General features: G+C 41.4%; 2 protein-coding genes across 6 annotated transcripts in view; one reads left to right on the forward strand and one right to left on the reverse strand.

The window, feature by feature from the left end:
• The window catches only part of dnmt3ab (DNA (cytosine-5-)-methyltransferase 3 alpha b), a 50425-nt gene that overhangs the window by 17663 nt on the left and 5691 nt on the right, over nucleotides 1-27071 (reverse strand). For 2 of the 5 annotated variants that reach the window (XM_046062007.1, XM_046062008.1), the window contains 4 exons: nucleotides 23411-23762; nucleotides 16695-16741; nucleotides 14923-15069; nucleotides 3294-3623 (listed from right to left, as the gene is read on the reverse strand). In XM_046062007.1, the coding sequence (XP_045917963.1) occupies nucleotides 3294-3623; nucleotides 14923-15069; nucleotides 16695-16741; nucleotides 23411-23762 (876 nt within the window). Of the gene's footprint in view, nucleotides 1-3293; nucleotides 3624-14922; nucleotides 15070-16694; nucleotides 16742-17023; nucleotides 17043-23410; nucleotides 23763-27071 lie in introns of those variants that run through there. The other 3 variants (XM_046062010.1, XM_046062009.1, XM_046062011.1) reach the window with 2 other exon arrangements.
• LOC123978651 (zinc finger protein 862-like) lies at nucleotides 54-3063 on the forward strand. The gene is made up of 5 exons (XM_046062012.1): nucleotides 54-181; nucleotides 889-1585; nucleotides 1776-2005; nucleotides 2109-2326; nucleotides 2448-3063. Exons 1-5 carry the CDS (start codon nucleotides 75-77, stop codon nucleotides 2933-2935), a joined length of 1740 nt encoding a protein of 579 aa, XP_045917968.1. The 5' UTR covers nucleotides 54-74; the 3' UTR covers nucleotides 2936-3063.

A 27071-nucleotide genomic window follows, 5' to 3' on the forward strand; every position in this document is an offset into this window, starting at 1 on the left:
GTCACATTGCCTGCGTGTCTGTGTCTCTGGCTCAATCTGAGCCTCTACTCTCGAAAACTTCTGTGACAGCGCTAATGGCAATGTCAGAGCAGACCAGCAAGAAGATGAAGCTACTGTTTAGGACTGTACATGCCATTGGCAAGAAGGCCAGGCCACTTTCTGACTTCGAGTGGATGTGCGAGTAAGTGAAACTGTTTTTCCTCCTGTAATGTTTGCTAGACTAACATTTTATATGAAGCTATGGTAGGGTGACCATCAGTCCTGGTTTCCCAGGACATGTCCTGTTTTCACGTCCTGTCCTGGCCACCCTGGCTGTTTTTTTTTTTTTTTTTATAAATGAATAAATTTTCAAAAAACTGCTGGGAAAGATCAGCTCTACAGCAAAATATATGGGCAAAAATGGAGGATGAGGAAGAAAAACAGGATAAAGAGGAAGAAAACTAAAGATATAAATATATTTTGTTAGTTCGTTTTTGTAAGTTTGTGAGAGCTATTTTTGTTCAATTTGGAGGTATTTTTAGTTATTTATTATTTATATATTTATTTTTCTAATACAGAAGAGACATTATTTCTGTCATCATTTCATTCATTATTTTTAAAACCTGTCATAATAAAACATGTTGAGTAACCTCTGAGAAGCCTATCTGAATCTGTGTCTACAGAGGAGGCATAGCCTATTTTAAATGTATTGAAATTAAAGAACAATTGAAATTTGAGTAAACTTTGAGTATCATTTGAGTAGCTATCTGTTTTGCAGGGCCGAGTGTCCTGGTTTTTGGTAATCAAAATATGGTCACCTTAAGCTATGGGCTAGCATTCATACTGTGAAAAATTCTTTAACATGATTGTAATTGTTATTGAATTAATTTGGATGCTTGATTTTTGCAGTTTGGATGAACAAAAAGTACTTTCTGTGGGGTCAACATACAGAAATGAGAAGCAGGCCAAAGAGTTTATGCATTATATTGCAGAGGTGGAGAGAAACAACATCAGAGGAAATCTAAAAAACACAAAATTTCTCTCCATCATGTCTGATGGCTCCACAGACAGCCCTGTGAAAGAGGAGGAGTTAGTGTATGTCAGATTCTGTCACAAGGGCAAGATCGAGTCTAAGTTTGTTGGAATTAATGCAGTGGAGAAGGCAGATGCCGCACATATAAGTAAAGCCATCAGTGACATCATGGAGGGAGTGTGTGATGAGTGGGAGAGCAAGTTGGTCGCTCTGGGAACTGATGGAGCTGCTGTTATGACTGGAGCCAAGAGTGGTGTGGTCAGCCGGCTGAAGGGGGACAGGGCCTACATCATCGGTATCCACTGTATGGCACACCGCCTTGAACTGGCCTTTTCTGATGCCATCTGTTCCAACGTGATGTTTCAGAAAATAGAAGACCTCCTCAGTGGGCTCTACACATTCTACCACACCAGTTCGCTGAACAGGGCAAACCTCGTAAACAGCTTCCAGGCTCTTGGGCACACACCACTGGTGCCCACCAGAATTAGTGGGACTCGATGGGTAGGACACCTATTGCGTGCCCTTGATCACTTTCTGCGAGGTTACCAGGGGCTTGTCCAGCACCTGGAACAGGTATTGGTCTAGATTTCTACAGTATATTATGTACTCCAAACATCATCATCAATATGTAATGTGAATTGTCAAGTAAATAACTAAAGTAATATAACAATTAGTCAATGAAACACTAATAAAACATGTCATTATTCTTTTTTAACAGCAAGTAATTGTCTATTTGTATGTCTTTGTTCTTTATGCATTTTAGATTCAATCTGCTGATGCCCAAAATGTCAGAGTTGTCCAGCAAGCCAAGGCCAGGAAATACTACAGTACTGTGAGGGAGGCTGTTGTTGTCCGCTTCTGTGGCTTCCTGCATGACACACTAACCCACCTGAGCAACCTGTCTGCCTGTCTGCAGAGGTCCACAATCACCATAGCAGAAGCCCACAGCTCATTGTGCTCAACACAGGCCGTACTTAAGAAGTACAAATCCAAGTATGTGAATTAAAGCTGCAATAAGAAATACTTAAAGAGAATTAAGAGAAATTATTACATCAATAAGAGAGGGAGAATGTGAAAGAGTTTCTTTTATCATCAGAAAAGGGCCCATGATGAATGCCACAATGGGCAACAGCTATGAGGGAATTTCACTGACCAGAGGTGACATAAAGACCCACGTCGTCTCACAGGACAAAATGCTTGACAGTTTAGTGAAGAGTATGACTGACAGGTTCCAGGATGCCAGTGTAGGGGTCCTGTGTGCAACCAAGCTGGTCAGCTTCACCAACTGGCCAGAGTCAGGAGATGCAGTAGCAGGTTACTTTATGTTTTGTATTTCAGGGCAGTCAGGTTAGGTTTAGGTTCATGATCATATTCTTATAGTTTGAGAAGTAAAACTGCATGATGCTTGTTGTAATGTTGTATAACATTATTCTAGATTTTGGTGACTCTGAACTGGAAACCTTGGTGGACCACTTCAAGCCCGTCCTTGAGGCCTCTGGCATTCATGTTGAAAGAATCCCTGACCAGTGGACAGTCCTGAAGGTGCTGATATACCAAGAGCCTCAGTCCCTGGAGAAGATATCTTGGTTCCATGTCAACAGGATCCATCAGCATTCCTGCCCTGATTTGCTGGCATTGGTTGACCTTGTCCTGTCCTTCCCTGCCTCCACAGCGGAATGTGAAAGAGGTTTTAGTACCATGAAACAGGTGAAAACCGATTGGCGCTCTAACCTGAAGTCTGATACATTGTCAGATCTCCTTATGGTCCAGCTGTCCTCTCCAGAGATCAGGGAGTATGATCCAAGCAAAGCTGTGATGCTGTGGCACCAAAACTCTGTTAGGAGTAGGAGGCCAGAATTCCTGGACCATGCAAAAAGTGTAATTGCGGTAGAGAGTGAGTCGTCGGATGACTATGAGGTTTAAGTTCTGATAGTTTTACAAAACCTTCAAATGTACTGTTATGAGCGCTAGTTCCACCTCTTCCATGTCTTACTATTTGTTGCTCTGTTTTGACTTCTATGTACACTTATTCATTAAAAATACCATATCAATTAAATGTACTGAAATTAATGTATATGTGATTTGGCCGGCAAAAAATATGCTTGGCTGGTGGATTTTTTCATCTACCAGTCCCCGTGGCAGGTGAGCCAAAAAGTTAATTTCGGACCCTGCCCCTGGCCTTAAACTAAATCATTTTTCCAGTAGAGATTGCTGTTGTAAAATCCTGTTAAGTCTAAAACCGGACATTAATCAGCATGAATCGAGCTCAAAATGATCTTACCTCATATTCAGGCTCAGTGTCTGCAGACTTGGGGGATGTCTTTTCTCCACCTCCGATGGCGATGGGCTCAGGGGTCGTAGCCACAGTAGGGGAAGCGGGGTCAGTAGGCTGCTGCTGCTGCTGCTGAGGCGGCAGATGTTGTTGTTGTGGCAACAATTGCTGCTGATACTGAGGCTGTGACTGAGTGTGCAGATGAGGTTGCTGCTGTTGCTGCTTTGAAGGCGCTAGGTGCTTGATTATTGTTGATTCTTCTTCCTGGGTCTCGGTTTCATTCTCCTCGTGATCCTTCATCGCATTCATCGCTGACATCAGTTTGGCCTTTTTCTCTGCCTGAAACACAGTCCAGTGACAGCAGTGATGAGGACAGGTCTTTTAAGATGGTGTGTTCAGGACTTTTTAATACCAGCTGAAAAATGTGCTTATATTTAACAAAGTTATCTACTGTACAAAAATACCTTTTCAAATGAACAATTATTAATTAATACAAATATTTGCACAATAACATGCAATGTACAGTAGTATTTAAAAAGTATGATTTAAATCGGGAAAAATGTCTAAATCTTGACAGGAAGGAATAGATAGACTAGGGCCTAACAAAAGGCAGACATATCAACTCAAAAACAGAAATTCTCAGGGGATTTTCAGAGAAAACAATGCTCTTAATGTCCGCCACGATGCCCAGCTAACCATTGCTTCCTGGCTAACCTCTGTGAAGAAGAAAAGTGTGAGAGGACGTGGGGCCCATACTCATAGAAATAAATCAGGAAATACACAGGCCACTTTATAAAAAAGGTCCACCTTGCTAGTACCGGGTTGGACACCCTTTTGCTGTAATTCTCCGTGGCATACTTTCAACAAGGTGTTGGAAACATTCCTTAGAGACTTTGGTCCATATTGACATGATAGCATCATGCAGTTGCGGCAGATTTGTTGGCTGCACATCCATGATGCCAATCTCCTGTTCCACCACATCCCAAAGGTGCAGTGAACCAGTCTGCCGATTCTCCTTTGACCGCCAACATAAACAAGGCATTTTCTTCCACACAACTGCCGCTCACCGGATATTTTATCTTTTTCGGACCATTCTCTGTAAACCCTAGGGATGGTTGTGCATGGAAATCCCAGTAGATCAGCAGTTTCTGAAATACTCAACTATGCCACATTCAAAGTCACTTAAATCCCCTTTCTTCCCTGTTCTGATGCCCGGTAAAAATTTTAGCAAGACCATGTCTACATCATAATCATCCATTTTATCAGCCGTTTTTATCCAAAGCGACTTACAATTGCTATATATGTCAGAGGTCGCACCCCACTGGAGCAACTAGGGGTTAAGTGTCTTGCTCAGGGACATGTTGGTGGATGTGTCACAGTGGAAATCGAACCCAGGTCTCCCACACCAAAGGCATGTGTCTTATCCACTGCCCCATTACCACATGCCTAAATGCATTGAGTTGCTGCCATGTGATTGGCTGATTAGCTATTTGTGATAACAAGCAATTGAACAGGTGTACCTAAAAAAAAACAACAACTGGCCACTGACTGTAAGTCGAAGCAGAAAGAAAGACAGAAAGATTTCAAATAGATTTGACCATGCATTGAGTATAATCTTTGAGTACTTGACAGTGTTCGGGCTCTAAACAGCGAAATGCTTAATAAACAAAACATAGCAAATAAAATCAGACAGGTTTGTGCTAAGCTAGGCTAGACACATCCTGAAATGTGTTTGTACAGGGCACACAGAGCTGAAAGTGATACCAGCTATCTGACAATGAACAAATGTCTGACTCTTAATAAACTTGGAGGCAACAGAACAAGCTGTAAACACAACATTGACATATCGTCAACTTATGTGTTGTCATAGCTTACATGTTAGCCAACAGTTGCCTATTTAAACATCTAGCAGACACAGAGCAACATCAGCATTCATTTGGAGCTTTATTTCTGTTCACCCAGTGAACGCAAGCCCATGTCAACTTTTAGCTCTGTTCTGGTGGTCGCCAATTCCTGAGGGAAATATCCAGCGCCTTAGCTCTACTGTGTTCACCAGCTAGTCACTAACTTTGTCGGTACTGCATGAGTGACTTTATCTTGTGTGCTGAAAACAGCTGCTCACTTGGGCTGGGAAAGACCCTGATGAGATCGGTGAGAGTGAACCAAAAAAAATGAGCTGAAGATGCTAAAAGATGCTGAAGAACTGAGGGTAAATGCAGAGACGGAAGATAATTCTCTGTGGGTTTGTCACTTTAAAGCGACACCTGTCACATTATATACGGTCATCTGACCCATTGTTCATTTAAAAGTATCAAGCAGAATATGATTGCATATATTATCTGATTAGGGTGGACAAGTGAGTACTACGTAGCACGCATTTCAACTTGAAGCTGCATACTCAATGAAATAGTATTACTAGCAACTACAGTATAAATAGAGGCAGATAGCATTTGTAGAAATTTAGTTGAGCACGTTTCTGTGGTGTAAGTGCAGAATCTTGATTGTGGGAGTGTGACAGCCTTTGTAAACATGGCTTTATCTCTAACTGTAAGGCCCATTTATCAACAGCACAGTATACAGTAACTCTAATGTCCAGAGCTGCAACAGCAAGTTCACTGGGTTTGTGGTACCTGACACTGAACCGCTAGGTCGATCAGAGAGGACGAGACGCAGCCGGGACTTAAGCCTCTCACAGTAAATCCCCAACAGCTGCACTCATTCTGATGTCTCTCTCTCAAACACACACACACACACACACACACACACACGGTAGTACTCACATGCACACACGTTAACTTTCTTCTCCTCCTCTCACTCCTTTTCTTCAAAACATGCAGAAAATATATCTCCAGCCCCATATGTAAACACGTGTTAGTGATACTATAGGCTCCATGTGAGAGCTGTGCTGCACAGCTGTGCTTACTTTCCTCAAGTCTTTCTCAAGTTCCCAGGTCTCACACACACTGTAAATGTCCAGAGGTGGACTGGGTGTGTGGAAAGGAGAAAAAAGGTAAGAAGGAGAGAGTATAGCACAGTCCTCCGTCCACTCTCCCTGTTGATTCGTAAACAATAGTGCCTTTAAGGGGAGGTGGTGCCTAGACGGCATGGGGAGGGCTTTCAGCACAGAAGAGCAGAAACATGTGCTCTTCAATCAAGAGGCTCTGGTGTGGTTTATAAATATCTGTACTGTAGTGCTGGATGGTTCAAAGCCCTTGGCCATATGTGTTAGTCCTCTTGGCTCCAGCACAAGCACATTGGAGTTAGTGTTCAACAGCCTGCTTGGATGTGTGGTTCCAGATGGTCAACTGCAAAAACTAACAAATGTCAATTAAACCAGTGGTTCTCAAACTTTTTCATGTCAAGGACCCCTAATTGGACATAAATTAGACCATGGATCCCTGTTTGATAAGATTTTGTCCTAGGGTCCCCAACCAGATAGGATTTTTACTTTTAGATGATTTATTTATAGAGAAAGTGTGTGAAACCCATAACCAAAATAGCCATATCTCCTGTCACTGTGTTACTTACATGTGAAAATAATAGTTTCCCCTTTTTGCTGGGGACCCCCTGGAACCTCAAGGACCCCTAGAGGTCTCCGACTTCACTTTGAGAACCACTGAATTAAACTGCTAGATGTGTTATGTGTATGGGGAAAACCAATCTGTAATCATATCGGCAAGTGAGGAGAGCAGTTGCTGGTGCAGAAAAGGGCTGACTGAGTATGACTGCAAAGCTGTGTGTGAGTGAACTACTTCCTCTCTGGTGACCACTGTAGGTAAACAGGTATACTGGGAGATCTGTAAATGGAAAAGTGCCTGAGCTACTGTTACTGTCCTCGTTTTGTGTGTGTTTAGGGTCAGACTGTCTCCAGGGTTCCTTCTCCTCAGAGCCAATGAGAAAGTGACGCTGAAAATGCCAGTGGGGGGAGGAAAGAAAGTACAGTGGCTATAAGAACCAGATATTTGTCTCTGGACTTCTTCCCAGTTGTAAATGCCCCCCTTTTGGGGGCCTCACAGTGTGTGTGCAGCTCCACCAGCAAGACAGTCTCTCCGAGTCTAAAGGGGAAAATAGGAAAGGAGGTAGCAGGGGCACAATGCGGTCTTTATCATTTACGCACGCCTGCCCGTCACTGACAGCTCAGAAATACCACCACTTATATCCGCAGTCACGGCGCACTGAAGACAAATACCTAAAATGACAGCAGACATATTGTAGATGTATAAACACAGCAGAGAAAATGTGTTTAAACAACCGCACAGTGAAAACATCTACACTTTTCCATCCTGGAAAAACGTATCATATATGAATATGATGGAAAAACCAAACCTAACTGTACTAACAGTGGATTTTGCTATGGATTTTGTGAAAGCAGAAGCTCTACAGGCCTCTGGCAGAGTGTAGAGACATGTTGGGTGCACAATAAGGGATAATCTGACTTAGAGGTCTGTGCAGCATGATACCCTCAGGGCTCAAGGGGTGACAGAGTGCACTGCGAGGCAGAAAAAAGAAAAGAGATATTGGTCTCTTGGGTGTGCAGATGATACTTAGGTATCTAATCTGGGCTGTACTTGTTAACAAAAAGGTCACGTTTACTGTGTAGCTTTAGTTCTTTATAAGACAAAAACAGCCTATTATAAGGTTGTTAACTTTACGAGGAAAATGTCTTAGTCTCAAAGAGTCAAAAGTGCAGTTGTTGAGATGAAACACCATTGTGTATAAGCCCTGAAAGCAAACATGTAATACAGGGACAAAGACAACAAACAAAAAAATTTTATATTAGAAGAAAAGAAAAAAGAAGTAGCAGTTCAGGTGCAATCAAATCAAAACAAACAAGCATTCTGCGAAATCTGAGTAAAGGTAAAAGTTGATGAAATAAACTGTCACTGAACATTATTTCCTCACACGACTTGACAGCGAGCCTTTGAAGCAACACAAAAGAGTTTGACCTTTGAATGCAGTAGTCTCTCATGTGCAACAGGCAGGAGAGCCACAGCGGGTACTGTTTTGTGTAATTGTTTAATGGATAATACAGTGAGATATGTCTTCACTGCAAAGACCTAAGCTTATCTGCTGAGTGGGACTGCGGACAAATAATTTAAACTTCCTGAAGTCACGACAGGTGTAGTTAACTCAAGATGCATCAGACCGAGAATGCTGCAAAAGCTGATCTTAAACCTTGGAAAGGGCTGTGTTTAAAGTGGAAATACTGTTTGAAAATGCACAAGTGGCAGGTTCTGTGGTACTGCATTCATTAGCCTGATTTTAGCACAGATCCCTACAAAGGCTGTGCATTTCACGAGTGGCCTAGGGGGGTCACAACAAAATAGACCATCTGGTTCTCATTGTGTTGCGTGCTTTTAAGAAATAATTAGGAATATTACAGAGTCAGCCATGAATACATAAACAGAATTCCCCATGAATCCACAAGTGAAGTTGTTAAACAAGCTCCCTGAAGAGGCTGCTCAGCTTACTCCAAACCCCTTTAATACCTTTTCAAGTCATCAAATTACTCTTCTTGCAGTAAATCTATGTCCTGAGACAAACAGGAGAAAGTACACAATGATAGGAAGGAAAGGGATTTGAGGCCTATACAACAACTACACTTTTTTCACAGTTAAATGTTATGTAAGGTGAAATCATGGTGGAACAGCAACATTTTCAAGGTAAATATATCTGAAAAAAATTACACTACTCTGACATTTCTAGGCGCTGCTATGAAACAGGAAATAGTTTCAGCACATATTCACCCCACGGGAAAAAGTTTTTTCAAGCACGCAACTTTTTCCCAAACACGGCTAAAGCCTGCTCACTCTTCCTTTTTTAAAGAGACGGTTTCCCTTTAAGCTGTGCAGAGCAGATGGTTTACGACAACTCTCGTGGAAATACCTGAAGTCAGCATATTCACCTCGTTGTAAGCAGGCTAATCAAACATGCACACTATCCCCGTGTTATCAAACAAACAATGCAGTGCACATACCCATACACACCAGCGCGCAACCCTCATAATCCAGTGTGGGGCTTTAGTTTTTTTTCACCCCCACTCTCAGGGTAGAAGAGATCGCTTAAAAAAAGAAAGCATGAACATTTCTTTGTCTGGGAATTCAGGGTCAGGTGATTGCCGACAGGAATTCTGGTTGGCTAGAGAGGACTTGCAAAATGTTGGCAGTGAGCCAAGAGGCTGTCTTGCAAGCAGGGCTGGAAATTTGCTGCAAACCTCATCTTCACCCTCATATCCATAGCACAGAGTTCATTTCCATAGCTGGGGGAGGGGTCAGGAGAAGAGTGGGGGAGGGAAACAGAGACGGAGAAGTCCACAGTAACACAAGGCACATGAAAAAAGCGAGACCCTGGATAAAGTGCAAGGCGGCAGTAACCCTTTCAGCCACCATGTCCTCCCCGCTGCAGAAACATGCAACAGCAAAAGGCTCTGTGTCAAGAGCAGAAATAAAACCAAAGGCTATGCATGATATGACTCCTCAGTAAAGCGCTTTAATGCCAGAACAATCAGTCTTTGTGCAAATTAGATGAAATCTTGCAATACGCCAGATGAGAAAAGGGGGGAAAACAGGCAATAAATTTGCATTTTCCAAATCCCCTTAAATCTCAGCCTTGCAGAGCTACTTGTTTAAGAAAATCCACCTCTGTTCGGAAAACTGGACGACCTACTTGCATCGTATTTTATGATATTTCACTTGTGGGACCCCGGCATGTCCTGCTAATTTGGCAATATTTCCTCACTGGAGACATTTTTATGGCTGCTCTAGGAGCATTCTCCAGATGACAGCATTGGGGGCGGGGAGGCAGAAGAAATGGAAGACCCCGTGTTGATGCTATGGAGACTCCTCGTTATGTAACATATGAAGGTGCAGCTACATCATACTACTACGGGAGTCATATTTAACATGACTAAGTGATAAGCAATGTGGGAAACTTCATATTATGTTTTCATGCTTTTATCTTGTATTGTTTTTGTATTATTGTCTTTGGGTATTACTGTCTTTACACTTGTTAAAGCACTTTGTAACTTGTGTAAAAAGTGTAAAAAGATTTAACATTGTGCTGAAATCAGAGCTAGGTACTACGGATAGACGATGCCATCGTCCATCGGCGATGGCTGACAGACGGTCCATGGTAGAGCAGGCATTTTTCACATAATAGCTCTATGTGTTTTTATTACCAGGAACTTTATTATTAAATATTAATTAATTATTAAATATGCTTCGCACTCTCCTCGGAATTCTCTTCTCCCCATACACAGACACTCAAGAAGCCTTCACCTCAGGTAAACACACCGGCTTGACCCGCCTCTCTCGGTCTCCCCCCGCCCGTCTACTCTACTTTCTCAACCAGCAGTGCGTTTTACCAAGTCGCCTAACTCAGAACTCGCTTTTTCGGTATTTTCCCACGGCGATCCGTTATCACGGCAGCAGGTGAGCCGCTTGTGGGCTTGTTAATGACGTAGCCTATCAAACAACCGAAACCAACATCTGCACTCTGTGTTCAATGCTGCTTTACCGGGTCCGTGCTTGTAAAATATCCACCGCGACTTGTAACGTCATAGGCTACCAAGTTTTTAACTGAGTGAAGTCTGTGCGAGGTAACACATGCACATAAGACGAGCGCCCGCCCCGCGCGCGATGCCATCGTTCATCCCGATGTTTCAGTGTAGACATCGTCCAATGGAAATTATGTAGACATGCCCAACCCTACTAGGTACTACAGTACATTACCACATTTGCTGAGAAGGAGTGTGTGATCACCCTGAATGCAGTAAAAATACCAGTTTGTTGACAAAGCATTCTCCAGTTAGCAGTTTTGAAGCTTTCCATCATCTCCAGTTGCCCTTGACCTCAACCTTTGTTGGATAACTATGACCTGGATGACTGAGAACCCTCACAGACATCTTCGTGAGTAGATCGAGTTTGCTCAGTGGCCGTAGAATTGTAGACGATCAAATTTCCATTTCTCTGAAAACTTTAAGACTTCTCGTCCATGTTGGCTAAAAAGATGAAGGTTTGTTCTTGACCTTCGAAAAAGTAGTTGATAAAACAATCTAACCAAAAGGTCCCTTTAGTAGCTGATCTGGATCTTGAGGAAGCTCCAAAAGTGAGTACACCCCTCAAATATTTGTAAATATTTGATTATATCATTTCATACGACAACACTGAAGAAATGACACTTTGCTACAATGTAAAGTAGTGAGTGTGCAGCTTGTATAACAGTGTAAATTTGCTGTCCCCTCAAAATAACACATCACACAGTCATTAATGTCTGAACCGCTGTTAACAAAAGTGAGTACACCCCTAAGTGAAAATGTCCAAATTGGGCCCAATTAGCCATTTTCCTTCCCCGGTGTCATGTGACTTGTTAGTGTTATAAGGTCTCAGGTGTGAAAGGGGACCAGGTGTGTTAAATTTGGTGTTATCACTCTCACACTCCCTCATACTGGTCACTGGAAGTTCAACATGTCACCTCATGGCAAAGAACTCTCTGAGGATCTGAAAAAATAATTTCTGCTCAACATTAAGATGACCTAGGCTATAAGAAGATTGCCAAGACCCTGAAAATGAGCAGCAGCACGATGGCCAAGACCTTACAGCGGTTCAACATTGACAGGTTCTACTCAGAACAGGCCTCGCTATGGTCAACCAAATAAGCTGAGTGCACGGGGAAATAGACGTATGAGTGCTGCCAGGGTGGGGGGTCAGCCTGTCAGTGCTCAGACCATACGCCACACACTGCATCAAATTGGTCTTCCTGGCTGTCATCTTGGAAGGAAGCCTCTTCTAAAGATGATCAAAAGAAAGCCCGCAAACAGTTTGCTGAAGACAAGGAGACTAAGGACATGGATTACTGGAACCATGTCCTGTTGTCTGATGAGACCAAGATAAACTTATTTGGTTCAGATGATGTCAAGGGTGTGTGGTGGCAACTAGGTGAGGAGTACAAAGACAAGTGTGTCTCGCCTACAGTGAAGCATGAGTGTCGTTTGGTGCTGCGTGAGTGCTGTCGGCACTGGGGAGCTACAGTTCATTAAGTGAACCATGAATGCCAACATGTACTGTGACATACTAAAGCAGAGCATGCTCCCCTCCCTTCGGAGACTCAGCTGCAGGGTAGTATTCCAACATGATAACAACCCCAAATACGACCACTGCCTTGCTAAAGAAGCTGAGGGTAAAGGTGATGGACTGGCCAAGCATGTCTCCAGACCCAAACCCTATTGAGCATCTGTTGGGCACCCTCAAACGGAAGGTGGAGGAGCTCAAGGTCTCTAACATCCACCAGCTCTGTGATGTCGTCATGGACGAGTGGAAGAGGACTCCAGTGGCAACCTGTGAAGCTCTGGTGAACCCACTGAGGGTGAAGGCAGTACTGGAAAATAATGGTAGCCACACAAAATATTGACACTTTGGGCCAATTTGGACATTTTCACTTATGGGTGTACTCACTTTTGTTGCCAGCAGTTTAGACATTAATGGCTCTGTGATGTGTTATTTTAAAAGGACAGCAAATTTACACTGTTATACAAGCTGTATACTCACTACTTTACACTGTAGCAAAGTGTCATTTCTTCAGTGTTGTCACGTGAAAAGATATCAAATATTGAGTGTTGATGAGATTGTTTTGGCAACTAGAGTACCATTTCCAAGTTCAATAATGATGTTTGTTTGTTATTGCGCTACACTTGCATTGAAACTTTTGTTGGAACTATATTCCATCACAGAAATAGTCCCAATTGTCAGCTGAAACTGTCAGTTCTTTTAAATTAAGACTGAAGACTTCTTTTTACCATTGCTTTTAATTAAATATTTAAGATTTTTCTTTTTACCACTGCCTTTAACTAGTAGATTGATAACTTACACTGCACTGTAACTTTTACTGTCCTGTTTTCTTTTTCTTTAGCTTTTTACCATTGCTTTTAATGAAATATTTACACGGTGGGAAATGAGTAGGTAATTGAGTGAAAAGATAATGGGAGTGAGATTGAACAGAGTGAAGGAAGTGGTCTTAAATCTCGCGCCTGAGTGATTTGCAGGAACCTCTGTCCACCTGTAAACGCGCAAGTGGGTCCAGAGTATAACTGGATCAAAGTGGCCTGCGGACAGACATGTCCTGGTTTCACTGTAGTGTTCAAGGGTTTTTGGAGTTTCAGTGGACCCAAAGATTGCTATGGACCCGTGTACAGACTAGCTAGAGAGAGTAGATTAAGTGTACTTCTCTGTTTATTCTCTTTTCAAAATAACTGTAAATCAATTATTTGCTCAACCCCTCAGCCTGTTTTTATTTTCCATTTAACTCTTTTTACCCTGATTGTACACTGCACTATAACATTTATTATATTTTAATGTGTATTTTTTCAATTTCCCTATGTTGCTTTTAAACTTTTTTATATTTCCCTGTTGCTTTTATGTTTTATGTAAAGCACTTTGAATCACCTTGTTGTTGAAATGTGCTATCAAATAAACTTGCCTTGCCAAAGAAATCTGTTGATAGCAAGCCAAGTTCAGACCGACTTTAGCCCCTTCTTTATTTGCAAAAGACAAAAAGTTAACTTGGCTACAACACAAGAAGAGGTTGATTACTTTGTAACGTGAACAACATATTTCTACCTTTCACCTCTCAATTGTTGTGACACAAAATAGAATTACAAACACTCTGATCTGACTCATCAAATTATAAACTGCTGTGCAGTGTTTTTTGGCATCTGATCTCCTAAGTCATAAATCTCATGAAGATTCCTGGATTTCATTGCCTCACCAATACCAGGAGCCACTAGCCCCCACCAATGCAGCTCTTTGTGTGTGTGTGTGTTTTTTTTTAACACAGTTCTTAATCTGGATGCCAACAAAGCCTATGGACTATCCAGATTAACAAGGTTTTTCTTCTGGAAAGAGACTTTGCTGTTAAGGTTTTAAAATTTAAAAAACTCAAAACTTTTGCGAATAAAACCCATCTAATGTGCTGCACTTAAATACATTTTTTAAAACAATCTTTGCCTCTTCTTCAACTATTCTCACACACAAACACACACACACTCACACAAACTCAAACAAGGATGGTGGTGGAGCTGGCTTGCTCATCAGTAGCAACTTGGGGTTCAGTGTCTTAGTTGAGGACACTTTGACATGTGGACTGGAGGCTCAAACCGCCAACCTTGTCAAGCATGTCTGCTTACCAGCTCAACCTCCTGAATCACAGCCGTTCCATTAGGGATAACAAGGAAAATATGTTTTTGGGTGATTTAGGTGGACTGACCCCTTAATGTAGAATCACTTCAACACACCTTCAAGACAACAAAAGCAGTCAGAATGACGCAAAGCAATACATTTGCAGCAACATTTTCTTCTGGGACGCATGAATCATGTCAAGGCATCAAACAGATGTGCAGCTGCATGATATTTCTACTCTGCTGATAGAACAGAACAGACAAGAACAGGAAATGCAGGAGCTGACTGAGTCAATGGCCTGGAAATCCACTGAAATAAATGGTACCTTCATGAGATATCAAATGACCCATCAAATACACTTGGCTGTGAACACACCACAAGCCCTATCTTTGACCCTGGCAGCTTTAGTCGACGCCTATTACTCACCCTGTAATCTACGGTGGCTGGGACAGAGCTGGGGTACTCACCTCCATCTTCCACTTGGCCAGCCACTCCTCTCTGGTCCGCTTGCTAATGTAATAAGGGTCACCAGCCTGGAAGGTTATTCTGGGCACGGGCCTCTGACGAAGGCTGATCTCCCAACCAACTCCCCTTCGCAGCCTGCCTCGACCTCCCTGTTTAAGGTGTTAAAAAAAAAAAGTTAGCTACTTATTTTTTATTCTTTCTTTTAGAGTTTCTCTCATAAAGAAGCATCCAGATTTGTAGTAAATCTGTGCATCCAATCTGTCACTAGAGCCGGTGAGACATACTTTAGGTAACAAGTGAGTAAGCTGCAGTTGAGGCCATGGGGTTGTCTAATTTCTAATGATATCTCACATGTTGGTGTGCCGTATAGTGCTATCAGATTGTGATTGGTCAGGCAGTAAGAACTGATGCCGTATTGTCTAATCACAACTCCCTGGCAACAGTCTCGAGGTAACCAGCAACTACTCATTTGATAAGATCCCAAGTGTATTTGATATTTCAGATCTATACACAATTAGGTACCATTTCTTTCACAAGTCCAAAGGCAAGAGAACTACTCACTTTTTCTGTACTTTGGGCGACTATGCAAAGTTTCTAGTCCTGCAATGGTGCTGACACAGTTTACAGTCAGTGCAAGCTTTCCTCATACATTTGTGTAAGAGGAGGTGTCAAAATGTTTATAGAGTTAGATAAGAAGATCTATACTCTCATATCTGTCCATTCAAAATGAAGCTGGAGCCAGAAAGACAGTTAGCATAGCTTTGCCTAAAGACTGGAAACACGGGGAAACAGCTAGCCTGGCTTTGTACAAATGTAACAAAATCCGGCTTCTAAAGCTCACAAATGAACACATTACATCTAGTTTGTTTAGTCCGTACAAAAATGGTTGATAACGCATCAACAAATTACTGGTCCCAGCCAAGAAATAGTCTAGCACATAACCCCTCGTAAAATGGTGAATTTTGGTTTTTACGCTTTGGTTTCTGTACAGATGAAACGAGCGAGATATTGCGCATTCATTGGTGAGATTAAAGTTAGTTTTTTCCCCATTTCCAGTCTTTCTGTTAAGCTAAGCTAACAGGCTCCAGCTCTATGAGAGGGGTATCAATCTTCCCATCTAACTCTCAGGAAGAAAGCAATAGACGTATTTCCCAAACTGTCCAACTCTTTCATTAAGAGGGCTTATGTACCGAACAAAGATAGGCTAGCTGTTACCCCCCATTTCCAGTCTTTATGCTAAGCTAAGCTTACTGACTGCTAGTTGTAGCTTAGTATTTATTTTTTCTCTTTTAAATTCTCACACCAAGCTTGGCAAGAAAATAAAAGTGTAAAAATAAAGTGTATTTCCCAAAATGTTGAACAATTCCTACCCAGCTACAGTCATGCAAAACAGCACTTAACCATCCCCATATCAATCATACCACCTGTCCTACAATCAAGAGTAGGTGGTAAGAAAAAGAAGAAAATTGCTGTAACAACAATGAATGGGTTGATGTTTTTATAACATACCAGTATGGTCAGGTGGAGAATCCTGTTATATTTAGTATTTCTTCCACAAAAACTGTCCTTTTTCAAGTCATGAAAACACTTACTTCTGTTCAAGCTGCACCACGACCATCTGTCATGCTGCCAAACACAGGATTAACGGTTTGTGACAGGAAAGGTAGGCCTAGTTCGCCCCTTAAAAAGGAAGCTACAGCCCTGGCGAGTGTGAAAGACACCTCAAAAGTTACATCAGCCAGAGAACAAAGACTCAACAGAAAATAAATCTTACCTCAGTCTTGACTGCATGACCTCCGTCCTCCTCCTTGTGCTCCACATCTAGAGAAAAGACAGCAACACAATGGACGGCCTGAATCATTTATAGGAGAGTGGAAATTGACCACATGGGTTATATCCTTGGATCTGTGTTAAACTTAAGAGGCCTCAAATTCATCACTAACCCATATGACATATTCATTAACCCAAATTGTTAACCTCACCATCCACATCATCCCATTAACTATGTTTGATCAAATTAAAGTAAAATTAATAAAACTGAGAGACAGTGGCTCGGGGGAAACTCCTTATGCGTGCTCAGAGTTTAAAATTGCCTGGGCTCACGGGAGCTTGTGTGCTCAGGTGCCATAAGAGGGTTTGATGCAACCCAGAAGGTTTGAAGTGGCTGCCCAGGTTATGATGAGTGTGGACATGGGCCAGGTTTACTTTGGCAAATGTCACACTTCTGACCTTATATCCCCCCTTCAGGAGACACACAGCTGGTTGCTATTAGCATGGCCCCTCCCACGCCGCTGACACTGAGCTGTAAAGGCAACATCATACTGCTTCACTTGACTGGGGCTGTATTTAATCTCCCTGCCAATCTCCAAAGCCTCAACAGAACCAAGACAGGAATCTCTTCTTGCTGCAGATGAGTTACTGTATGTACAACTGGAGGATGGAGAGATGCAAAAGTTAGTATTTGTCTGTAATTTGGAACAGTGTGGAAGAAATGGTGGTAGAGACGAACAAAAATTGCTGTGCCATTACTACAGTGAATAGTTTATAGTAACTAATTAACTCAAGTTCTCTACGTAAGTACAACCTTGAGGTTATTGATGACAAAGTAATCTCACCTGTTGCCCAGTTAAATTATTATTAGTACTGATTAATCCGCCAATTATTTTCTCAATTAATTGAATAATGAATTGGTCTATAACATTTAAAAAAATAGTGAATACAATTGTCAGGTTTGACTGTAGTCCAATCCCCCAAAAATATATATTATATATGTATTTTGCCATGTATACTTCTAGACTTTTACTTCAGTAAAATGTTTCAGGTGTGGCTTTTAACTTTAATGGGGTGTTTTTAACATTGCAGTATAGCTGCTTTTAATTAAGGATAATATCTAAATACTCCTTGCAACACTTATATTTGGTAGGGATAAAAACTCTTCAATACTATCAGCAGTTTCTTAGGAAGACAAATACTTTCCACAGGAAAGAAAATGCCCATACATACAGAGGAAGTTGCAAAACCAAAAGCGAGAGGCAGCAGCAGAGTAAAGATCGTCAAAAATAGAACACTGAAACCGCAGTCTAATAAAAATATCTTGAACACAATAAAAGCTCCAGTTGGGATTTCCCATTAACTTGGCCATGATTTAAGAACTGGAGGTCCACAACAAGGACATGTTATTCATTCTTAAAGAGCATTGTTTTCCTGTGTTCAGCAGAGCAGTGAGGGGTTAGCCAGGGAGCATGGATACCACCCAACTGAAACACTAGGACAGCAGTCAGGATTCATGATTCATGAAAAGTATTACAGCAGCAGCAGCAGGGAAGCCAAAATCAGCTTCATAACAGAAGCAAACACCAACACCTCTGGTATTACTTTCACAATGCTTCATTTCAGTGTAAGCAAGTGTTTCTAAAAGTGCCCAGGCTCAGTGATATGACACCAGTGGAGTATATATACACCATTCAAACAGCTGTGCCCTAAATTAGCATGATGGCACAGCCTGAGTAAACATGACTATCTACTGAGTTGAAGCCCAAACACTATCATAACACTTGAGTCCTGAGAGGCTAAGGACAACTTTTGATGGCATGTTTTCTGCACAGCCAACTCTGGCTTGTCAGTGAAGTACCCTACAGACCTGTCCAAACAATAGTCCGCTCTCTTAGCAGCCTCTTCAAGTTGGTTCCATGTGTAGCTGAGCCCCCTGTTCCTCCCTCCCCCTTGCTCTTTTTTCCCCATCCTTCTCTCCTCTGGTCTGGTCTCCTCGTCCTCATCAGGAATAAGTGACTATATAACAAATCGGTGAGGCAGTGCGGACTGCCAAGGTCACTGGGTTTGTGAGGGGAGCTGGCTAATGTTGCCCACAGAGAGTATACCTTGCCAGCTTGAGCGGGTTCCAGCTCTCGTATTGCTAGAGCTCAGTTCCACTCCAGCCGGAGCTCAAATCCATCCTGTGCCCTCCAGATGGATACCAGAAACCCTGTTTAGCAGAGTATTGATCCACCACACTGGCCCCCACTAAGGATTCTCCTCTCTGAGATGCATATACCAACACTCCCTCTATTCAGACTAGTTTGGTAGGGGGATTAAACCCTCCCTGCATGTATACTGTAGTCACAGTCGTATTTGCTGTTTAGTGCATTTAAGGTCAATCAAGATACCATACAGGAGCAACAGTGTGTGGTGTTTTTTGCACTTCCCAGCGATCACTAAGCAATTCAATTCTAGGTGCTACTGTTGGTACAATCTCAATTAAAAGTCTGTGTAGTCATTGTTTTTTAAAAATGCATGTCCACTCTTGCTACTCACTAACCTGCAATCTGTACAGTGTGCATTTAACTTTCTTTACCTTCCATATTATTTTAATGTCCTGATTGAAAGAAAAAGTGTTCTTTCAATGTGTCATAGGCATCAAATCTTACTTACAAACTAATGCCAAACAGCACATTTGTGTGAGTGTGTGGGGCATGCAAACAACTATCCGTCCTGCACTATGTTCACACATTAAAAACGTGACTGCCTATGCCGCCCACAGTCTTGAAAGAAAAAAAAAACAAATCATGTAACTAACATCTGCTGCAGGCCTTGAGGGAGCCGCGGGCCCAGCGCAGACTGTTAATCTGAATTTCTGTATGTCTTCTCTTTGGCTTTGTGGCTAACACTGCTTCTGCTGACTACTTAGTTCCCCTGTCTGTTTATCATAAGCAGTCTAGTGTTTGTTGCTTCTATTGAACATGTTAAAGGCATCACTTCCTGTAAGTCAGAGGACCTTTTATACAAAAGTTCTGACGCTTTCACAAAACAACATTTTGTAAGAAACTAGGTGACAGTGTTTAGAGATGGTGTTAGTTCAGTTAGAGAGCTAATGATTAAATGACTGTTTATTGCAGGTTCTAGAATTTCCAGAGTGGCAGTAAACATGTGGTCACCTTAGATGAAGCTTGAAGCCTCCATCTACCTTAGATGGTGATTTGTGTGAGATGGTGTAGCCGTGACATTGAGAGTTAGGGGTAATGTCTTGTTGTTTTGTCTGCTTACTTATTGGGTGAGTCCAAGTTAGTGTGTATGCAAGATGCTATTTGAGAGCTAACCGTATATATAATGGGTTTTGGTGTTGGCTACAGCACAGTGTAGTCTGTGCACTGGTTGATAACAAATGGTCAGCTAAACCAAGACTCATCATCCTCTTACTGAGGGCTCCTGCAATATATGAAAGATCTTATAAACCTGGTTTGCGTCAAATCACTTTTGTGTGATGTTGATAAGCCTACCTCATCCCATGTTTGACTATTCACTCTAGACTATTGGTCTAATGTACATACAAGGCTGACACATCTGTAGTTCCCTACAAGTTTCTTCTACACATGCCTTGTTAAAAGTGGTTAAATATCGAGGATAGAGTAGATGATATAGTGTAATTTTGTGGGATTTCTTGTCTTCACTTTATTTATTTATTTTTTATTATATTATTATTGGGCCTGAGTTTCTTTAAAAGGTTATCTATGTGAATATTAAAGGCTAATTTATCTTCCAGCCAAATACCAAGATATTTGTAGTAAGTTAGCCATTTAGTGTGCAACGGCTAAGGTTCTCCTGAGCGCGAGCTCTAGTGAATGTCATGAACTTGTTTTTTTGGGTATTTAAGAGTAATTTGAGGTTGTGCAATGAGAACTGTAATGCAGAGAATGCAACCTGAAGCTCCGTGACAGCCTGAGCCAGGGTGGGAGAACATGTATATATAACTGTGTCATCTGCATAGAGATGCAACTTGGCTCGACGCACGTTTTCCAATATCATTTGCGAAAATGGTGAATATAACGGGAGCCAAGATCGAGCCCTGGGGGACACCTCTGGAGATCTCAAGGGGTTTAGACATGTGATTTTCTTTACACTCTGAGATCTATCAGAGAGATAGTTTCTAAACCAATTCACAACCTCTTCACCAAAACCCACATTATTTAGTCTTTAGGAAAGTAAGTGCAACAACGTAACTCTTTAATCAAGCTGAAGCTCCAAAAAGCATGCAATTTATGGCTGATCAAGCTAGCAATGGCCAATATTTACTCTTGTAGGATACACACAGTTACCACTATAGAAGAGAATAGTAACTAAGTGTATCTTATCAGAAATTTAATGTTGACTATAAACGCTTGTTTCTACACTTCACGTAATGCAACTCAGAAGCATCCTTGCATTAGACCACGTTATCACCCCCCTCAGATTTAGGTTAGGGTAAGGTTTAGACGATCAGAGGTAGAGCACGGTGAAGGACTTGACGTAAAGATGGTATGTGTCAAGTGAGAGTTGTCCAAAATCTGGAGAGAAAAACGTTGTTAGAACCTCTCTGCTTGGTAAACCCTAATCATTTATAATCGTTTTCACAGGTTGACTAACACTGCCGCTAATTAGAGAAAGAGATAAACCTCATGTGGTAAATCGGTGGAGTGCCCCTTTTAACAGATTTCGTGATCTGTCCCCTAAAAACAAAACATTACCCAGTCACATTCTGCTGCCTCATCCTGCTTTAATTGTACATCCTCATTTAAAACAGTGAGTGTTTAACAGTTTATCTTATTTAAAACATGATCTTTACGCAGGTCATATAAAATAGACCTGTCATTGTTTGGGAACCCGGATGGTCGTTCTCAAGCAATGTGTTCTGAACATTTTTAAAATGTATCATGAATTTAATTAAGGTAAATATGTGGAATTTAGATATTTGTCATGCCTTCCGTATTTACCACTGTATCATACTAAAGCTGAGCAGCACTGGACCCAGTCCCAGATTAGGGAGTAGAGTTGCAGACCTGGTTCACAAAACCAGCTTTTAGCCATTTACACATAAAAGTAAAACAGGGTGATCCCAGATTTCTGCTTTGAAGTTTAGTAACAGATCCTAGAGGCTCAATCAGGTAAATACCGAGTGCAGTTTGTAAAGAGATCTGGGCACGACGCCATCCACCTGGCAGGGCCCCTGACAGGGAGGCGGCCACAACAGAGACTTTCCAGCTCCCAACAGAGGCTCGTTGCCAGGAGACGAGTCGCTCCTCCCACGGCTTTATTTACTACACTCCTCATCAAGGTCATAGCTGGTGTCTCTGTGGCCGAGAGAGGAGCGAGAGAGACACGTGGCTGAGAGAGAGAGAGATAGGACTAAAAAGCAGACAGTGGGGGGAGCAGCTAAGTGATATTGTTAATCTCCATCTTGGACTAAAAACTAGCTGTCAGCACCGCTCTCTCCCCACAATGCATCCCTGACTTATATCATCTTTATTGGATAATGGTGTAGATTCACTTCTGAAGGACTCTTTCTTAAATTCCAAATGTACAGTTTGCATTTGCACTGGTTGTTTTATTTCAACTAATTGTCATTTCATAAGTTATTTATGTTATCAGTCTGCAAGTAATGTCGCCTTTTATGAATTACATTTTATAGGCAGCAAAAGCCATGCCAAGTCATGCTTTCACTCCTGTTGTCTTAGTTATTGTGCCCTTATTAACAGAGCAACTGACAATTGTTTTTATAATCGATTCATCTGAGGTTTATTTTCTCGATTAATCATTTGCTCTATAAAATATAATCAAACAGTGAAAAATTCACATCACCGTTTCCTGAAGCTAAACTGACATTTTTGCTTGAAAAATGACTTAAACAATTAAATAGTTGCAGATCAATTTTGGTCAATTGACTAATCAATCAATAAACTAGTTGTTTCAGCACTACACATAAATAATTACTACATCAGAATTTTTGTTCTTTTCTTACCTGTTTTCCCTGAATTATAAGTCACTGTAATCTATTATTTCGAGTACTCATATTGTAACTGCTGTTGTTATTTGGTAAGGGGGGGTGGGGTGGGGTGGGGGGGGGTTGATTGCCAGATGGGCAAAAGACACCTTTGGACACTTAAGTTGTATTCTATTAGTTTGTATTCAAATGATATATTGAGATGAACTTGTAGGAACTGAAATTATGTTTCCACATTTAGATGTTGGGGTTCACTTTCCTTTTGCAACATGATTTCAAAGATTGGATTAGTATTTCTGGCTTTCGTTTTCATCGCTACCTGCTTCACCGAAATTTTATTTTGGTCACAGGGTGCACACTGCACATTCAATCGCCAACTGGTTGTGCATATTGAAAGCATTTGGAAAGCCACATTCAAAAGAAGTGAAACATAGCATGCATAACATTCAGTATAATATTTATAAGATGAATAATGCCAGTATAAACATTGCAATTATGTCTGATTTACAGCGCAACCTTCTAGTGCCTTTCCTTCACAGCACTGAGCAGCTGCATGAATGCAACACTTTTAGCGTCAGTGTTACTAATCCTGGCAGTGAAATGCTCTGTGTATTGAGCAGCCCAGACCCACTCAGGCTGACATCTATTTACACTTCATAACTTAAGATCTTGTACTAGTCACCTGACAGTACAGATCGAAATAAAGCAGAGCTGAACAAACAGAGGCCAAAAAAACTCACATTTCGTTGGACGCTCCAGTTTCCGCCTCCCTCGTTTCTTGTGCGGCGTCGTCAGGCTGTCGTCCTTGTCTTTCTCCAAGTCCTGCTCTTCCCGGCTGGGCAGGAATCCGTTCTCCTGGGACGGGCTCAGGCTCTGACCATGGGAGCTGTCCTCTGCCCGGCAGGAGGAAGGGCCTCTGGGGATCCCGTTCTCCACTTCCCTCTTCTCCTGTTTGGGGAAGCAGGCGTCGGACGTCCTGTCTCTGTGCCCGCCCACATCTCCATTGTGGACCTGTGCCATGGACGGCCTACTCACCCCAGTGTAGCTGTTGCCCACACCCACACTGCCTTTAAGAGAGCCGCAGCTCTCGACCTGCAAGCAAGGAAAGAAAAGATTGAAATGTTAACATCCAGTTACAGTTTGGTTTTTCAATGGTGTACAACAGTGTAGTGCCTGTCAACAAAACCATTCAGGAGTTGCAACAAATCATCCAGCACACTTGAAAAAGGTCATCTTAGTGAGCAACAATAAAACAGCTGGCATTATCAGAGTGAGGAAAAGCACTTCAGTCTCTGTTGGCTAAATGGGCTATTTGAGATAAAATGTGAATTAAAGCATTCATCCATGTTAGATAATCTTAATTTCACCCATTAAGCCTCCACAGCTCTATCTGGACAGAATCAAACATGTAGCTCAACTTCTACACTTATTAGTCAGTGAATTATGGCGTTTCCCTTTCAGCTCTGTTAAACTAGAGTTGTAAACTTCAAAGCTGTGCCAGTAAATCGCCTGTACAGCTATTAACTTGCATGTGGGGAAGGGATTACATTAGAGTTCATCAGGTACACTACTGAGCTTCCTGTAGCCATGCATTCATCATTACAGCAGCACGGAAATATGTCAAGAATGTTGGCTGTTTGTCAACGAAGAAGTTTTTCACTCTGTCCAGTTTGGAACGCCCAGTTAAACTATTTCATTCTATGCAGAGGAGTAAATTCAATAAGAGCTGACCTATCTAAAGTTGCAGTTTCAGTTACAGTGTCATACATTCAGTTCTTACAGGTTGCACTACCTAAAAAACGCAGCAACTCCCTTGGAAGACCTAGAAAAGATTTGTTTCAACCCCAAATGTTTGAAGAAATGTGATAGTGTCTCTGCTGCTGCCTAAAAATAGCCATAAAAAAAAAACACTTTCTCAGACAATCCCATTACTGGGTCACTGGGAGCAGAAAGTAGAGCGTGTCTTGTGAGATCAGACTGTCAATACTGGCGACAGCAGCACTGAAGCTTTCATCTCCTGTAGATGTATGTACAGCAGTTTGCATTTAAGGCAAGCAGGCGACAGCAACGCCTCAGAAGGCATCTGTCTTTCAGCAGATGACGTTTAGCAAACACAAGATCCTGTGCTAGAAGCTAAAAGGTCAAAAGCAATCTCATTCTTGCAGACAAACTAGCTTTCCACCCGGAGACCTATAAAACATCTGTGTAATGAATGCAGTCCAAATTATGCGGAAGAGATGCAAAATAAACTTCAGTGAGAGTTGTACTGTATCGTAAAACAAAGCTACATTAAGCCAAAGTTCCCTGCAGACCACAAAAACTCTAAATGACTTCATCATTGTAGTAAATGAGAACAAATTAACTGTAATTGTTGAACAGTTGACATCATACAAAGAATGCCACTCCAGTAAATCTGTTTGACACGATGAATGAAAACAACAAACCCACAGCTCAGGCATTATTAATATTCTCACTCAATTCATAACTAGAAAAAGAGGTTGGAGTGTTTGGGGGTTTAGGCAAACAACTCCACGAGCGCAAACAGACTGACAGAAAGTCGAACAAATGCACAAACTCTGGCAACACGCTCACACACACACAAACAGAACACACAACTGTTGCTGAAAGAATTATGCAACAGATTACTGACCCAGTGAACTACATGTGGCCCCTGCCAGAGGTCAAAGGTCACAGTCCGTAAATCAGGCAGCTCAGACTGGCAGACAGAGGTCAAAATGAAACACTGGCTACCTAATCCAACTGCTGCAGTATTACATATTATACATAAAATATTTAATGCTTACGTTTAACAAACAGTTAATCATGCACTAATCAATATTTTGACTTTGTGTAATTTTACAGGTCTCACTTATTATTATATTATATTGCTCCACAGAGATTTTTATTGGGTTTCTGGCAGGTTGCTATAGTATATGATGACATATAATATGACATATTCTCTTTTATTTACTGTAATTAGTGGTGGGCTGTCAACAAATGCCAAAATTTGCATAGTATGTGAGATATGTATTTATTGATCAGTATGTTCAGTCAATTAATTCCTAATCTTACAGATGAAACTAGGCCTAAATACATGCCAGCATGCAGCCAGTCTGTCATCATACTAAAGGTTTAACTCTCATGGGCTTTAAGATGACAATTTATTGATCCCAATAGAGTAAATAATAAATATTACATTATGATTTTAAGATTCAGTCCTGAAACATGTGACCAGCTGAGTAATTTTTAACCACCCTTCTGACTAGCTGAAGGCACTGAATTTTACGCTGAATGGGCCCATGATAGTAAAGAGCAGCAAGGTCAGTTAATATGTAAATAAAACCCTGTGAACTGAGGTGATTGAACAAATACTTTGGTAGGCATTTTTCAAGCACTCATTCAACATTTCCTACGAGGACTTTATTTGACCTTGTCCATGATGTCTGTACTTTATGGAAAAAGGCTTGAGGTTTGTGATATTAATTAAATTATGGTATTTACCTGACATTTAAAAATTAGCACAAAGATTATATTATATTAGAGTACATTCAGGATTCAAGCTGACAAATGCAACTAATGCCTTACAGACAGCATATTGAGTTGGCAAGTACATTTTTGAGTCACTCTCAGTCAGAGAATAAAAACAACGAAACACCTATGTAAATGGGGCGTCTGGCACATGTGGTCAATCCCCCACAGCTGTGAAAACACTAAGGTGCCCTGATTCTAACTATAGCTTTTCTTTATCTCTGATTGGAAGTACCACTCAGCTGCTTTAAATACACACTGAAACAACCCCTCTGGCATATCCCTCCCTACCATCCATTATCTGTAAATATTTCCATAAACCCTTTTTTGGTTTGTTGAATCACACTGTGAGAATTAATTAACATGATTTTATGCAAATGATAACATCTCAGGGAATAAAAAAACACCCAGAAACATGTTGGCCCAAGAGTCATTATTAAATTAAGGCTTTTAACAACAAAAGACATCACAAACAGATTACAAATGATGTTAGGGTGGTGTTTGAGTGCAGCATGGTGGAGTCTGTGTGATGTTATGCATGAGTACAAAGTAGTATATGTGTTGTGTCAAAAGGCTGAAACAACACCTTTATTTTAATACAGAGGCTACTGATAGGTGTTATCTTGTGCAGATATTCAATATTTCTCAAATTCTTTCAGTTTCATAGCAACAAAAAACATATTTGCAGACATTTTGCAGAAATGTGTAGTGCAGTGTTGCACCAAGAAATTTACTATTTAAAGCCTCTGAATTTAGCATTTAAACCATCATGAGACACTTAAGGCCGAGGTATACTTAAAAAACTAGTTCATATGAGGTCACAGAGAGGGGATACGCAATAATTGTCGGAATAACAATGTACACTTTTGACCA

Source organism: Micropterus dolomieu, linkage group LG11, assembly GCF_021292245.1.
Source record: "Micropterus dolomieu isolate WLL.071019.BEF.003 ecotype Adirondacks linkage group LG11, ASM2129224v1, whole genome shotgun sequence".
In the NCBI taxonomy this organism is placed as follows: domain Eukaryota; kingdom Metazoa; phylum Chordata; class Actinopteri; order Centrarchiformes; family Centrarchidae; genus Micropterus; species Micropterus dolomieu.

Bases quoted from the DNA above. Each gene is read 5' to 3' on its own strand.
- LOC123978651 (XM_046062012.1), top strand. From the start codon at position 75: ATGGCAATGTCAGAGCAGACCAGCAAGAAGATGAAGCTACTGTTTAGG. The intron at 1,586-1,775 runs GTATTGGTCTAG...TATGCATTTTAG, and splicing joins TTGTCCAGCACCTGGAACAG to ATTCAATCTGCTGATGCCCA. The intron at 2,327-2,447 runs GTTACTTTATGT...ACATTATTCTAG, and splicing joins GTCAGGAGATGCAGTAGCAG to ATTTTGGTGACTCTGAACTG.